At 46.0% G+C, this 14,967-nt stretch overlaps 1 protein-coding gene across 1 annotated transcript in view; it reads left to right on the forward strand.

The window, feature by feature from the left end:
• LOC141985454 (uncharacterized) overlaps positions 1–14,739 on the forward strand; it is a 55,375-nt gene extending 40,636 nt beyond the window's left edge. The window contains exons 6-13 of the mRNA XM_074949573.1: positions 3,842–3,942; positions 5,587–5,692; positions 6,706–6,850; positions 8,242–8,355; positions 8,984–9,128; positions 11,554–11,702; positions 12,505–12,644; positions 14,063–14,739. Coding sequence (XP_074805674.1) covers positions 5,587–5,692; positions 6,706–6,850; positions 8,242–8,355; positions 8,984–9,128; positions 11,554–11,702; positions 12,505–12,644; positions 14,063–14,175 — 912 coding nt within the window. The 5' untranslated portion in view covers positions 3,842–3,942 and the 3' untranslated portion in view covers positions 14,176–14,739. The remainder of the gene's footprint in view (positions 1–3,841; positions 3,943–5,586; positions 5,693–6,705; positions 6,851–8,241; positions 8,356–8,983; positions 9,129–11,553; positions 11,703–12,504; positions 12,645–14,062) is intronic.
• The last annotated feature ends 228 nt before the right edge of the window (positions 14,740–14,967 follow it).

A 14,967-nucleotide genomic window follows, 5' to 3' on the forward strand; every position in this document is an offset into this window, starting at 1 on the left:
GGTCACTCAGCAGGGGTATCCATTAGGCCAGGGTTTCTCAAACTGGAGTCCTCAGACCCCCGGGGGTCCATGAGGGTACTTCATGGGGTCCGCAGGCCCCACCCTCTCCCACCTTCAACTCCTTCCCCTCCCTCCCAGTGCCTCCTGCACACCAGGGAACAGCTGTTCAGCGGTGTGCAGGAGGTGCTGGGAAGGAGGGAGAAGAGTGGGGGTGGAGCACGCTTGGGGGACGGGGTGGAAAGAGGCGGGGAAGAGGAGAGACAGGTGTGAAGAGGGGGTGGGAAGAAGTGGGATGGGGGTGGGGCCTTGGGAGAAGGGTGGCGTGGGGGTGGGGTCTGGGGCTGAGCGGGGGGCTTGGGGTCCGCGAAAAATTTTCAATCAAAATGGGGGTCCTCGGGTTGCTAAAGTTTGAGAACCGCTGCATTAGGCCACAAATGAATTTAGTTCAAGGCTTTGCTTATAGCCCTCAATGATCAAGTCCTAAGGTACCAAATTGCATCTCCACAAAGTCCTTCAGGCCGTTGCAATTGGTCAAGTTGTCCTGAGGTACAAGCTGGGGCAAGGCAGGGACAGTGCCTGCTCAGTTAAGGGATCCTGTCCCTGGCACCCCTTCTGTAGTATGTCTGCCAGAGTCCCCTCCCCCAGTGTCTGCATTCAGGACTTGGCGCATGGACCTGATTTTCGCATCAGCTCTCTCTCTCTTCCTTTTTCAGCCCCATGTCCTTTTTTTATTCTGTTTTCTTTGTCCGTTTGGTTTGGTTTGGTTTGGCTGGAGTGGTGGATAGCTGGCTGATTGGGACCAGGTGCGTTTAAATTATACAGTGCTCCAGATGTATAACCAAACAAATATGTATATATAAATAAATGCAAAGACATAGAACCAAATAGAGTACTCTCATCTCCTTCCTGGAGAGAAAAAATCCTCCTCACGCTCACAGTCGGTGTCTGGCTGGAGTGAGCTGTCATTGGTAGCATTTGTGGCTTCTATAAAGTCACTGAAAACAAAATCCCTCCCCAGGAAGCGTATTTTTAGCATATTATGTACAGTGGCAACTGAGCATATTTATACTGGGGAAGGGTGGAGTCAGCCACCAGTGCAAACTCTTTCTCGGGAGATCTCTAGCTATAAAGCTCTACAGTTCCTCCCTGTGTAGGTTGCAAATCGAACTCCATGGCAGTGCTTGCATGTGGTATTGCCAACGCTGGAATTCAGGTCAGAAGAATCAGACTCCGGGCATCAAGAGATTAATTTCAGGGCCGTGGGGCGCTCAGGCTAGCTTGGCACATAGAGCCTGACGAGTTGTTACTGCTGGTCCCAGTGTATATGGGAGTGATGGCTGAACAGAAATCCGGATGTACCTCTTACCTTGCACTCCAGCTTCTGTGGGGCTGCATCATGCTCCTGTGCTGTCCGAGAGTCGCACCGATGTCACCAGAGAATGTTGTATCGTGCCACAGCTCGGGAGGTGCTGTTCTGGGTATGACAGGTGTCACCAAAGTCATTGTGGTCTCTAGTTCCTGCAGTTAAGGATAAGATATGAGCCAGCACAGAGCCATGCCTCCTCTGGAGGCTCCTGAGCCTACATGCCTGCTACTGCACCCTTTGTGGGTATAGCTTGCTGCCTGCCCTCCCTGCCAACTAACTCCGCTGGCCAGTTGTGGGAAGGGTGGAGCCGTGTCCCTCAACCTCCTGCCTGTTTCCTTTAGAGAACTGCGGGCACCCTGAAGCAGCTCTCCCTGCCCTTCCGAAAGCATTGGGCACTGCCATTCTGCCTGACCCTTACACAGGCTGTGCATGGGAAAGAAGACACCACACCTTCCCCAATGCATAAGGGGCAAGCAGCACCTAGCCACAAATAATCAGTGGATTTTACTGGATTTGGTTAGTTTCACACTGTATTATTGAGAGAGATTATAAGCAAATGACCTGGAGGATGCCAACTCTCCTTCACTGATATGTTCTGCACTAACAAATCATGCTTAAACCTAGTGGGTAAGAAGTAAATATTTGTATGTTGGGGTTGAAGAAGTCAAGAGCTTTCCCAGTGCTAAGTATTCGGATTGTCTGATTGTTTTCTCATTCTGATTACTCTGAGTCTCACCAAAATCCAGCTGGTTCTCTGAATTTTCCCAGATCTTTATTTCCTTAATGCTTTTGTCTCCTATAGAATTGATGAGCTCTATGGGAGTTCTCCGAATCATATAGGGTCTGATTCTGCCACCCTGACTCACCGTGAGAAAGGATGCTAGAATTAGGTCTGTAGTATTTAATCAGGACCAAATCTGGCTGGCTCTTAGTTGGGTGGACAGTATGGGGGGCGCACAAGGAATTCTGCCCTGGTGGCTTGTACAAGGACTACGCTGAATCCAGTCCCTCCTCTCAGAGGGACATATTCCTCTCAGCTCACAGGAAACCCCAAAGGAGGGCAGGGAGGAGACAGGAGGCAAGGCCATGCCTCCACCCCCTTACACACCCAACAGCCAAGCTGGCTGGTCACACAGGGTGTAGTAAGTTGCTTCCCATATGGGATGCAGTGGCAGGTGTGCAGCCTCTTCACAGCTGGGAGTTGTGGGAAGCATTCCATCAGGGACACTAACGCTGGTGCGGTGAGGCTCGGCACTAGAGATGGGTGGCAAATGGTTTCCTTGTCCCATGAGAGAGTTCAAGATTTCAATTCCGCCCCCCCCCATTCCGAAACAGGATGAAAAGTCAAAATCTTGAAAAATGTTCACAAACCAATAATCTGAAAAAAAAATCCATTTGGGTCAATGCAAATGTGTTATTTGGATCATTTTGAAATGTTTCATTTAGATTTTGACATTTTAAAATCTTTTAAAACTTTTTGGGGTCTAAATTGATTAAAATTTCAAAATGAAAAGTTGTTTTGAATTGAAAAATGAAACTTTTCCTTTGTAAACTGTCAAAACGGGACATTTTGACAATTTCTAGGCTTTTGGCTTTTTCAAAAATGTTTTTCAAAAATGTTCGAAGGTGGCTGGTTTGGGTTCTCACGACAGTTTCTGTTTGAAAATATCGACATTTTCCGATAAAAAACATTTTGTTTGAAAATCTTCGACCAGCTCTATTCAGCACCACTCCTTAACCATCTTCTGTGCTGCAACAGTACAGTTTAGCCTGCAGGGAGTCACTCAGAAAGTCTATTTAAATGCCCTAGTTTTATTCTTTTTGGCTAATAAGTCCATAAAACAAAAACCACTCTCAGTGGTTCCTGCTTGAAGAAGGGAGGGATCTGGCAAGCCATCTCTTTTTCCAGCAGGCACACTATGTTCCATCCAGTACTTTTATAGCAACAGAAATGCAGGGGTGACAGCGAAGATGAATGTGATCGTTAAAAGCCAGATTTTTTGGTTAAATAAAAAAAAGAAGCAGCTGTTTTTAAAATGGTGCTGGGATCTATGCTGTTTTGGAGTAACCCCTCCACTTTACATAACACATGGAGCTGTCTGACATACCGTATCATCCTCTTTAGTTATAATAGTGTGTTAGTGTCTTTTTTCCACTGAATTACAGAGCGTTAGATTCATATATCATAGGGACAGCAAAATATTAAATAAGAGGAAGTCTACAAATATGCGCTTTACTAGTCATTTTCCCTATCAGCAAGTTTCGAGATGGGCAGCAGGACTCTGGGTGATATAACAGGTCTGAGTTAAGTAACCACAGTTCTGTTGTATAAGCTTTGCTTTCAAGATGCTTCAGCCAATCAGAGGCTACAATAAACAATGTGCAAAACAAAGAGTCCATTCAATAACCACTAGCTGTCTAAGGAGGACATGCTGTTGATCTTCCTAACTTTGTATAAATTCTTCTGTACATAAGCCTGAAGGCACAATTCCTAGAGGCAGAGTGAGACTCCAGCTTGGAAAGTAGCAGAAGCACAGCTGAAAGACGTCCCAGAAATCAGCATTGGGAGGAACACTGTGAGTAATATTTCTAAATCTTCTAAACAACATGCATGACCTATAATTGCAGCTAGGAAAATAATGAAAACCTTTATTGTCAACAGTGAATCAAAGGGAGGCAGTAGGAGAAAGGTGACTTGTGAAAATGTCATTAAGGCATAAATATTTTCCCTCCCAGATTTCCACAAGCAAATACTTTTTTCCCCAGTACTCTCTAATCAAAGGCCTCTTCCAAATATGCTAATAAAGAGAACTCATGCTGGATTTTGGTCTCGGTTACGCCATTGTAAATCCAGAATATCTTCAGTAAAGTTGAGGGAATTACTCCAGATTTATGCTGGTATTATCCAAATCAGAATCTTCGTCTTTTATTTAAATGATCTCCCCTACATTTGAAATCTAGGATTTTAATTGAAATAAATTGACAATAAAACAATCCAAAAGAAACACATAAGAAAAAAACTCACTTGGACTGAACAGAGAAAAAGCAAGTTTCCCCTCCCACTTCCCGATGGTGCATTTGGGTGTAGTTAAATCCAGGAACAAAGGACAGAACTCTAAAATTATCCATTCATGTGTGACCTGGAATTCACTAGTTTAACCCTTATCAACTCAGAACCATTCACTTTTTATTTCTATCCAGTATAGAAGGAATTGCTGTGCTGCCATTTATTTGATGCAGAAAACTCGAATAAAAAAAATCATATGCCCGAAGTATGGAAGTTTACTTTGATAGATGCCATAACATTTTCCCTAGATGTCAAAATACTTGCCTAAAAGATATTATTTGAGAAAACCTCAATTATATTTTCAAATGCCTCTTTAAAAAATTGATGTATAGGTTTTAAAATCTATAAAATACCCGGGAGCTGTTAAAGCAGTTTAAATCTTATTTCTATCCAATAGATGGAGAGGTAATACCATGGTGAAAATAAAAGATTACTTTGTAGAATTAAAGACTCATAGACTCACAGATTTTAAAGTCAGTAGATGAACATGAAAAAGCTACACTGAAGGAACTGGTGTGAAGCCGGAGTAGAAGACTGAAGTAGTGTAAAAACCTAGAAAAAAGCAGGGAAAATGGCAGGTTTGCCTGATCCAGTATAAATGTGATCGTGACGTAAAGAAGACAGATTTGCAGATGTTTGCTAGTTGTTTGGTCCATAAACACACTCACAATATGTCCCTGGGCATTTCTAATCTATAATGTCCTTCCTCTATTGCTCCTCTAAGTAAATGGGTCCATGCTGTCAAGGATGCTGGTGCTCTGACCACACTCGGATGGTCCATTTGAATTTTTTAGTCTGCTGAATGTGCTGCCCTTACTACGTCTCCTGCTCTGTTTCTCCATTCACTTGGTGTCTAGTCCTTCACTCTGAGTAGTCCCACTGACGTAATGGGAGTACTTGTGCCCACTCTCCCCCTGAATAGCAACCTGGGATACGTTACATTTGTCTTCCATACCCACGGAATTGCTGCGAGTTACAGCCATTTACTTCGCCATCTACAAGCATGTATAGCCCATTTTTGGACCATCTTATACCAGGTGTGTATGTTACACCAGCCCCGCAGGAGGCTGGGCCGCCTTCAACAATCTAAGAATGAGGGGATTAAACTCTGCTTGGCTTCCTTCTGTTCTGATTTTCCTTTTCTGTCCGACAGATGTTTACACACAACAAACTGAAGATTTTCGTAATGCTTCTGGCACTGGCCACTTACACAGCCATGGTGGGGCTCAATGCTGGAGCCGGTTCAGGGGCATTCAAAGGTAAACACTAGCAGATGTTTCTGATTTGACTAGGCGCCTGTCGCTCCCAGAACACACGACTGCTTGCGTTCTGAAGCCTGAGTTCCTCCAATTCAGTAGGTTTATTAGTCAGGCACCTAATGGTAGAGATTCTCATGCTTTGCCTCTCCTACTCTGTCACCGTTTTACCCTCTGCTGTTTCCCAGACTTTTCCCCATAGTAAGAGATGGCCCTAGAGCTGCCTTTCCCCCAGAGCATACAGGGGGGCATTTCCCAGGTTCAAAGAGTCAGCATACTCCCTACTACTAGGCCCCTTGATGGGCTATAGGGTACAACCTCCCATCCCTCCATCCTGTCAACTACACTGGCTGGTGTGTAGGGGGTGGTGACATACCCTGCCTCCTCCCTGTCCCCTTTGGGATGCCATGAGCTCCCCAGAGGAATAGAGAGGGAACAGCCTCTGATTTCTTCCCACTGCTGGGGGCAGTTCTGCCTGGTTTAGTTTCCTTTGACTTCAGGGGGCTTTGGGTCAGGCTCTATGTGAGCGGTGTACAAGGAAAGCCCCCTATCACCCTCCCACAAGTGAGGGCTATATAGCACCTGGACCCAGTGACTTGGCAGCAAGAAAGGATGAGCTTCTTCTGTTACTGCTGCCTGTTTATAAAGATCAGTGCCGCCAATTCACAACACCAACAGAGTTTGTCAGCTCTGCATATCGCGGCTCACTCCCAGCTTTGGCTTTCAAGCCTGACTGGCTTTTCTGGTTCTGTGTAGCTGTAATTCTGTTCTCTTTGTATAACTTGCTCGAAGTCACACCTGGCCTTCATAAGCGAGGATCATCACATATTCAGTGATTCTGCAAAGACAATCCCATTACAACACAGGAATCATTTTGACAAGAGAGTCCTATCAGCTCTCACAGATGTATGCTGATGCAATGAGTAAAGCCTGAGAGAGGGCGTGGAGAATTGTGGGCTCTTCCCATTACTTGTGTGCAGTAACATGTTTTCCTGCAATAACCTTCATTGCTCCAGGTGTATTCCTAAATACTGTTGGAAACATCTCAAACAAGTACAACACTGACTTCACACCAGCTGGCTGGGCCTTCCTCATCTGGAATGTCATCTATGCCTGGCAGTTTGCGTGGCTGGGTTATGCTCTGTCAGGAATCTGCAGAAGGTATTTTTTCTCCATAGAATTTGAATGCAGGAGTCTCCGTCACATACTACCATAGCTGAGCTGACACTGAGTTGAGGATCTTTGTCAGTTTTTTGCCCTCTGTTTTCTGGTCCCATGTGAATATTTATTATCTGTATGTGCATGGCCCTGTGCAAGGCATAAGATACAGACAGGACCTGCCCCAAAGTGCTTGCAACCTAGACAAGATGGACACCCAGGAGACACTGGGCAGTCCAGGGGAGGGACTGGCTACGATTGTTTTTATGTATGTCTCAGTATTAGCCTTGACTTGCTGCTTGTGGGCCTGGTGGAAAGAGTGAGGTCAGAGGTGGGATTTGAATGAAGATGGGGTGATCCATCTGTGATGATCCCTTGCCCCTAACTGTCTCTGTGATACACAGCTATTTAAGTACCAGTGCCTTTCCCACTAAGGGGGCAGCAGGATTACCATGGTCAGAGATTGGCACCAGTGCACCATATTACTCAACTGGAGTGCTGGGAAATGATACACTGTGATGCTGCTTTACCAGAACACACAGAGCCTGATTCTCATGGCGGTGTAAATCAGCAGCAAATCCATTGAAATCAGTGGCGTTACACTGATGTAGGAAGTGGTGGAGAAGGGCCACAGTGTCGTTTCCACAACGCTCACGGTATAAGAGTCTGCAGACACTGAGATCTGTGTTTACTATATACACTGGCCCCTGGGGAGCTTTTTGAGTGGGCAAGAAATAGCCAGGCTAAATGGACTAGCAAAGATCTGTGGGGAAATCATGTAACAAAACTTGATTGGCTTGATTCTCATGGCAGCCCCTTTCTGCTGACAGTGGTGTAATAGAGCTATACTGTAAATGAGAATGAATCGCTCAGCTCTGCAGTTGCAGACTGTGCTGGGAGCCAAAAACGTCACTGGTAGCAATGCAACGACATATGTGACATGAGCTGGTGTGCTCAACCCCAGCTAGACAGGTCTGCAGCTCACAACATGTTGCCATTACTGACACCAACCTCTGCACAGGGTTTTCCCAGTCTCAGTGGAGAGGCCAAGGAGGCAGGAGGCCTGAATACTAAATGAGTCTAGGACACTGAGGTTAACCATCAGCAGACACACAAACACTAGTATATATTGCATAATCTCGATGTAGTTGGTGTGCATAGCACGCAGTGACATATCATGGGATATTATGAATGAATTAAATGGAAAGCATGCTTTGTAAAGCCACGAGGCCAGATCTCACTGACACCAGTGTAAAACAGAAAGTACTTCCTTCACGTCAGTGGGCTTCAGCCAGTGCCAATCCACTGTAAGTGGGAGGAGAATCAGACCTGCAATGCTTGATCTTCCTGACAGTCAGTACTGCTTTCTCCAGATGCCTGCTTTTCATTGGCAGGAATGAACTTGGATGGGTCTACACAGAGCCAGATTTACTGCCAATATCGTTCTATCTGGTGTGGATACTGAACAACGCCATTAATGTTGGATGGCTGTTTCTGTGGGACCGAGAGTAAGTGAACTGTGAAGAGAGGATTTTTGCAATCCGCTCCTTGGGCCTGATTCACTGCTGCATTGCACCATTTTCACCCCTGTGTGACCCCTGCAAAGTAAACTGAGTCACATTGGTGTGAAACTGCCTAGGCCAGGGAATCAGGCTTTATGTGTTAATACACTTGGACTAGGCAAAAGGAAGCCTTTATATCATGTTTGTTTTGTGTAATATTTGCTTTTGGCCCATGAGTTGGATCTGTGATATCTAAATCTAAAATCTCTTCCAACTTGCCATTCCTGCATACTGTCAATATAAGCAGGAAGCTAGGATCAGTCATCTTGTACCACTCTTCATTAAGCCAGTTAATTTTGTGGCTTTTGGTTATTTTTATGATCATAGTCATTTCACGGGCGCAGCACTGCAGTCATATTGTCATTGGCTGCCAGAGGAATGCAGTTGCTAAATACGAGCATGAATTGTATAACAAAGTAAAACAGCTATAGGTTAAGTAAAGGCTACATGTAATGATTAGCTCTGTTAAGGGTCATTATGAGTCCAAGAGTAAGGCTATAAGGTGAGGGATCCATTGCGCTGATATGTAATACAATTTAGCTAAAATACTGTATCACATGTGTTTTCCCCCAAGGTATCTCATTTCAGCCCTGGTTCTCCTGGCAGTCCTCCCTTTTACCTGTTACGTTGGTCTCTTCATTTCACACCGATCCTTGCATATCCATGCCGTTTGGTTCCTAAAGTCTCACAAAGCAGATCTGTGGCTCATCCGAATTCTGGTATGCTGTGTGTGAGCACTGTTATTTATAGAAAAGCTACACAGCCACGTTCATGCAGGGTTAAAGGTGGCGAAGTTCAGATGCACAATGTCGTTATGATTCCTACCCCAGTGTTAACTCACACCCCTTGCACATATCTTCAGTCTTCCCTTGTATCTCAGTTCCTCATCTGTTGACAGCATGGGAGTCAATAGGAGGAAGATAAGCCCCTCATCTGTTTCACGATGCTTCACGTATAGACTGACAGTCCAGATTGTCCCCAAATAGTCCTTAATCCATTAGACCCTTATTAAGAATGTATAGCTGGAGTGGAAACTTTTCTTCTGCCTTTTCCTTTTGTTCCACGCTCTGGATGAAAGTGATTGATCCCCCAACCTTTAGAACAAAGATTCTCAAACAGTGGTCCACGGACCACCAGTGGTCCGCGAGCTCCATTCAGGTGGTCCGTAGATAGTTCCCTCTAAGGTGGGGTGAGAAGAGGGGTTGGGGGGAATTTGGGACATGCAGGGCTACGACGGCGAGAGCAAGAGGCGACTTTCGCCAGGTCCAGGTCTGCGGTTGCTGGGGAGAGACACCCCCCCCTTCCCAGCCTCAGCTTTGCAGCTGCTGTGGCGGAGGAGAGACCCCCCCCTCCGTCCCAGCCCCAGCTCGGGGGCTGCTGCGGTGGGGGATAGAGGGAGAGACCCCCCTCCTTCCCAGCCCCAACTCGGGGGCTGCCGTGGCGGGGGAGATAGCGCACATCCATTGCATTAGAAAGGTAAGACTACTGATATTAATATAGGTGTTGTGTGCTTTTATTTGTAGAACAAAAAAACATTAATTATTATAACTTTTTTTTTATATAGCACTTTTATCCAAAGCGCTTTACAATAGTTAGCGAACGGTACAAACACCATTTGGAAAGAGTATTAAGTGGTCCGCCGAGACCCTCAGCAATTTTCAAGTGGTCTGCAAAAAATAAAAGTTGGAGAACCACTGGTTTAGAACATTGGCTGTTTGTGCTCAGTACATTGCACAGAGGCAATGATGTTGACTATCTTCAGCCACATGTGATCCTCCCTCCGTCCATCTCCCCACAGCAGAAAAGAGCTCCATACCTGCTACCTCCCCTCCTTACCCTCCTCCCCGCACCCCCCACCACCAAGAAACCCTACACCCCCTAGCTGTCTGGTCTACTGTAACCCCTCCCCTGACTGAAATGTCCTCCCTGACCCTCCCCTCTGATTGCTTGATTCCTAACTGGGAACATGCAGTGGAAAAGTGGGTTGGGTGAGAATGCAAGTCTGAGACCAGGGAGGATTTCTCAGCAGTAGGCAGTCTGTAAAGATGAGACTCTTCAGATCACAGTCCTGACCTACCCCAGATATGCGTTCCTGCCCCAGCCTGTCTCCCCACAACTTCTTATAGTCAGATTCCAGGACTCATGATCCATATACAGGCACAGACAGTGAGTCAACTCTGAATTCAGCATTTGGAACTATAGGCATCACACCAACACTCAACACGATGAATCCATTTGGCTTAGTGTTTACAAAAGGTTCATTAGGAATTATGTATTGCTGTTTATGGCCCAAATTTTACTCCATGGAACAAGCCTGAATTTACAAACCCAGGCACAATGAAGGGTGAGGGTAGAGAACTGCACCTATTAGTAAGGGATGGACTCCATCAACCCAGGCTGTGGAGGGGTAGTGCAGCCTCTATACAACCAATCCTGAAGCTGGTGCACTACCGTATCAGGGCCCAGTATTGAACCCAGGTCCACAAGGTCCTGAGGCAGCGTCCTTAGCTGCAGCCCCTGACCAATAGCTTTAGAGCTGAAGGCCTACAGACCCACAGCAGCCATGGCCACACCCTGGCCTAAGTAGCTGGACAGGCAGCAGTCTCCATGGGTACTTGGACTATATAAAGGCCCCAACAGGAAGAGGAAGCTGTCTGAGCAACACCCTATTACCTGCTGCCGAGACCGCCTTGCCCCCACTGACCTGGCCCCTTCCATTGGATCTTCTGGCTGATCCCTGTAGAACTCTGACTGTTGGCCTGGACAGTCTCTGATATGGATTGACCTGCTGGCTACCCAACCACTGTGCACACTTGCCTACTGCTTTGGACTGCCCCTTCACCTGCCTTGGCCACTGGGCATTACATCCCCCCCCGGAGGGGTATGGCTGAGGATCTGCATAGGTGTGGAGCCACCAGCTTTACTTCTTCCCATAAACCCCTCTCCGCAATAATGCTGATGGAGCCACTGTGAAGCTAGGAGTGTACCTATTGAGTGGGGCTTCCTGCGTCCTGCACCTACCCCAATGTGCCATACCAGTGCCAGTTTAACCACCCATTGGGGCATGGAGGGGTGGCAGGTGTAGAGGTATACAGAATGTTTATTTCTCATCATCCCTCAGTGTATCATTATTCTACATGACAGGTGCAAAATGGGATTGCACTGTACGCGACATGGACCACAATTGCCGCTCTGCTGAATTTTGCCGTGGTGCTGATCTTCAGTGGGAATGTATCTAATAAGATTGCAACTGCAACCTCTCTGGCCATCCTTACCTTTGAACTGGTAATATGGTAGGTGACACTGATAGGCTCCCATTTGTCCCTAAAAAAATCTCCAGCCAGCTGGATCCTGCTCACTTCTTGACTCATAGTGAGTAGCATCAGGATCACTCTCAGACATTATGATTAGATATTTGCTGGACCATGTAGGAGAAGGGGCCTTATCAGCTTCTTCAGTGACTGAACACAAGTGGAGAATGGTAGTTCTGCTCAAGGTACTGGAGTGGGGCGTATTGAAAATTTGCCATCAAAATTGTTTTTCAACAGAAAATTGAGTTTTTCAACGAAACAAAATTTTCTGCAAAAAGCATCAAAAAACCGTAAATCCAATAAACAGCAATATATCAGGGTTTGGGCTAGATATTTTTATTTGGAAATGCTGCCACAGTGCTTCATTGGAGATGTAGTCTGACAGGGAGCCCAGCCTATATAGGAGAATGAGAGCTTGAGTCACCCAAACTACAACTCTCAGGAGGCACCGCGGCAGCATTTCAGAAACAAAACATTTTGGTTTTCAGCCAAAATTTTTCAGTATTGGAATTTCCACCTAAAAATAGAAACTTTCCATGAAAAAAAGCGGACAAAAATGAATTTTATTTGTTTTTATTAGTTTCCATGGAACCCCCACCTTTTTTGACATGCTCCATACTGGAGCTCTTCTCAGGCTCTGAGAAGTGACAGAGATAGTCTAATCCAGCCTTGGCAAACTCCATGCTTGTTCCCACCTGCTCCCTAAAGAAGTTGTCTGCAGGGGGGGGGGGGGGGAATCCACTGACAGGATGTTCATTTTTTTGCCACCTTTATTTCCTCCTAGGTTTTCTCTGGAAAACTTTGTGCTTGACAAGTATGTGCGGTATAATCTCACTGTGTACCCTGTGGTCATTGTAGCACTGACTGGCATTGTGTGGAAGAACTACTCCCCTTCATCTCCAACTGACAACAGTATTTTTACAGGTGGGTCCTTGTAATGTTTAAGCTCATTTTATCTAGAAGAGGCCACCAATCTCTTCTGAATGTTTCCAGCATGTCATTCCCCCCGCATCTTTGTGGGCAGGTAGAAGGTCCTTCCTGCTAAAGGGGACCTTTAAAAACCGAGGGATTTATGAGACGTCTTTAATTTTGCAGAGTGAGAGTAGAGCGAGGCAAGACCCTTAAACTGCCATGATTGCCCTAGGGCCTGCTGTGCTCGGGGTGGAAAGCATACCCTTAATATCACCCCAGTTCATTTGTTAGTGGGGCAGATTCCATCCCCTCCCACTCTCCATCACCACCTCCGGGACGCTGAACTGATGTGTTCCCACGATGCAAGTGGGATAGGACTTGGAGAGCTGCCCCAAGACATCTGCACCCCCGGTGCGCCACAGGAGCTCCCTCCACTCTGCTGCTGAGGAGGGTTTGGGGGTGGGGAGAGCCACGGGGCGGCGGGGGCAGGGGCAAGTCTGGCAGAGCTCAGCTACGCAACTCACCGAGGTGGAGGTAGCACGTCCGCCACAGAGGATGCGGTAGCAGCAACAGCCAGAAAGCAGCTCTGCTGCCACTCTGTGGCCTGGGGGAGGGTTGCTTCCGATTTCCTCAGAGCCCCAGATTGCACACACTCCCATTCCACTCAGGCTGGGTCTATACTTACAAAGTTTTACTGGTGTCGTTCTGTCAGTTAAGGCTATTCTCCCCACGCCCCTATATAGCTCTGTTGGTAAAAGCTCTACTGTAGCGTCGATGCCTTTATAGTGGTATAAATGCACTTCCGCCAACAGAGCTTATGCTAGTTTGGGGAACCGGCCTAAACGCTAGCCTGGGTACAAGTTTTGCAAGCTATGTCAGATAGGAATGTGAAGAAATCGCCCCCAGCCTACATCGCTGTGTTGGCAGAAGGCCCAGTGTAGGCACAGGTATACTGGCAAAAACAGTGTTTTTTAAACTTATTTCATTCAGGAAACTGGTATAACATATGCTGGCAAAAGAACTCTTCTGCTGATCTAAGCTGTGTTTCTACTAGGAAAGTTTGCCAGTATACCTGTACAGGCAAACCCTCTCTAGTGGGGACAAGGCCTATGCTGGTATAAGCCATTTTATACGGCTAGTACTGCGTCTACACTAAGCGGGTTTTTCTGTATAGATATACTGGTTTAGTTAAACCAGCACAACTTCTAGGTGGTGATAAGACCTTATTCTGGCTGAGGGGCAGGCTCTAGGGTTTGCTCACAGTAAATGTGAAGACAAGGTTTAAATACTTCAAGGGAGATATTGGGTCCTGTTTGGAGTTCTCCTTTGCTGTTGTTGTAGCCCTTCTCCCAGTTACCCCCACTCTTGTAAAAAGACATAATTTATTTGCTCTCTCACACATAATAAAGGGTGCTCTGTTTCTTTTATAGTTGTGTTGCTGGGAGTGGCTTGTGTTACCTTTGTTGTTCAGCTGGGAATAGTCATATGGAGACTCTGTAGAAGGCCTCTAGACCGGTCAGATTCTCCAGCCATGACACTGTGAAGTACATTTCCAAAGTGAAGACCTTAAGAGGGAAGATTTTCAAAGCCATGAATGGGAATCAGGTACCCAACACCCACGGCCTTGGTGCTTTGAAAAAAATCTCTGAAATGCAGAACAGTGAACACCACAAAAAGGACAATAAGGAGGTTATGATGATTTCGTATAAGCATTCAGGGTCTCACTCTCCTTCCACTCTGATTGGTTATACTTACCCTACCATCTTTAATTTGACCACTATGTGTTTTTTTTTTTAAATGGTCTTTTAAGTTTATACCAGAGGAGCAGATGAACAGGTCCCTCTGATAAAGCCTAATGCACTTCTGGATAAATGGACAGTAGCACTCAGGTATGTCCAGCCTAAGGCAGACCTGTAAACACAATTGCCACACTTACACTTTTGCACAGACGTTATCTTTTCCTGTTTTTTTTTTTTAAAATGGCTGTAAATAAGCAACCCCTCCATGGTGACTGAAATACTAGAATATGTGATGTTGTTCACTAGAACAATGGATGAAATTTGTGATGCACTTCTTGTTTCCATTCCTTCACATTTTTTAAAACAATAAAGCAACTAATGACATGACATCTATATTTTCTGCTAATAAACCATTTATACAAACATCTGCTATTAAATGTTTATTCCCTGACCCTATAAATACTAAGGCACTGAGCTTCCAAAAAGCACTGCATGGATAGATGATCCCTGTACCTGTGTGGAGTCCCCTGAAGTCAATGGAGCTCTCTGTGCTTGCAGGATGCCACCTTGTTACTGGATTAGGGCCACAGGCATGC

The sequence above is a fragment of the Natator depressus genome, chromosome 3 (genome assembly GCF_965152275.1).
Source record: "Natator depressus isolate rNatDep1 chromosome 3, rNatDep2.hap1, whole genome shotgun sequence".
NCBI classification, from domain to species: Eukaryota; Metazoa; Chordata; order Testudines; family Cheloniidae; genus Natator; species Natator depressus.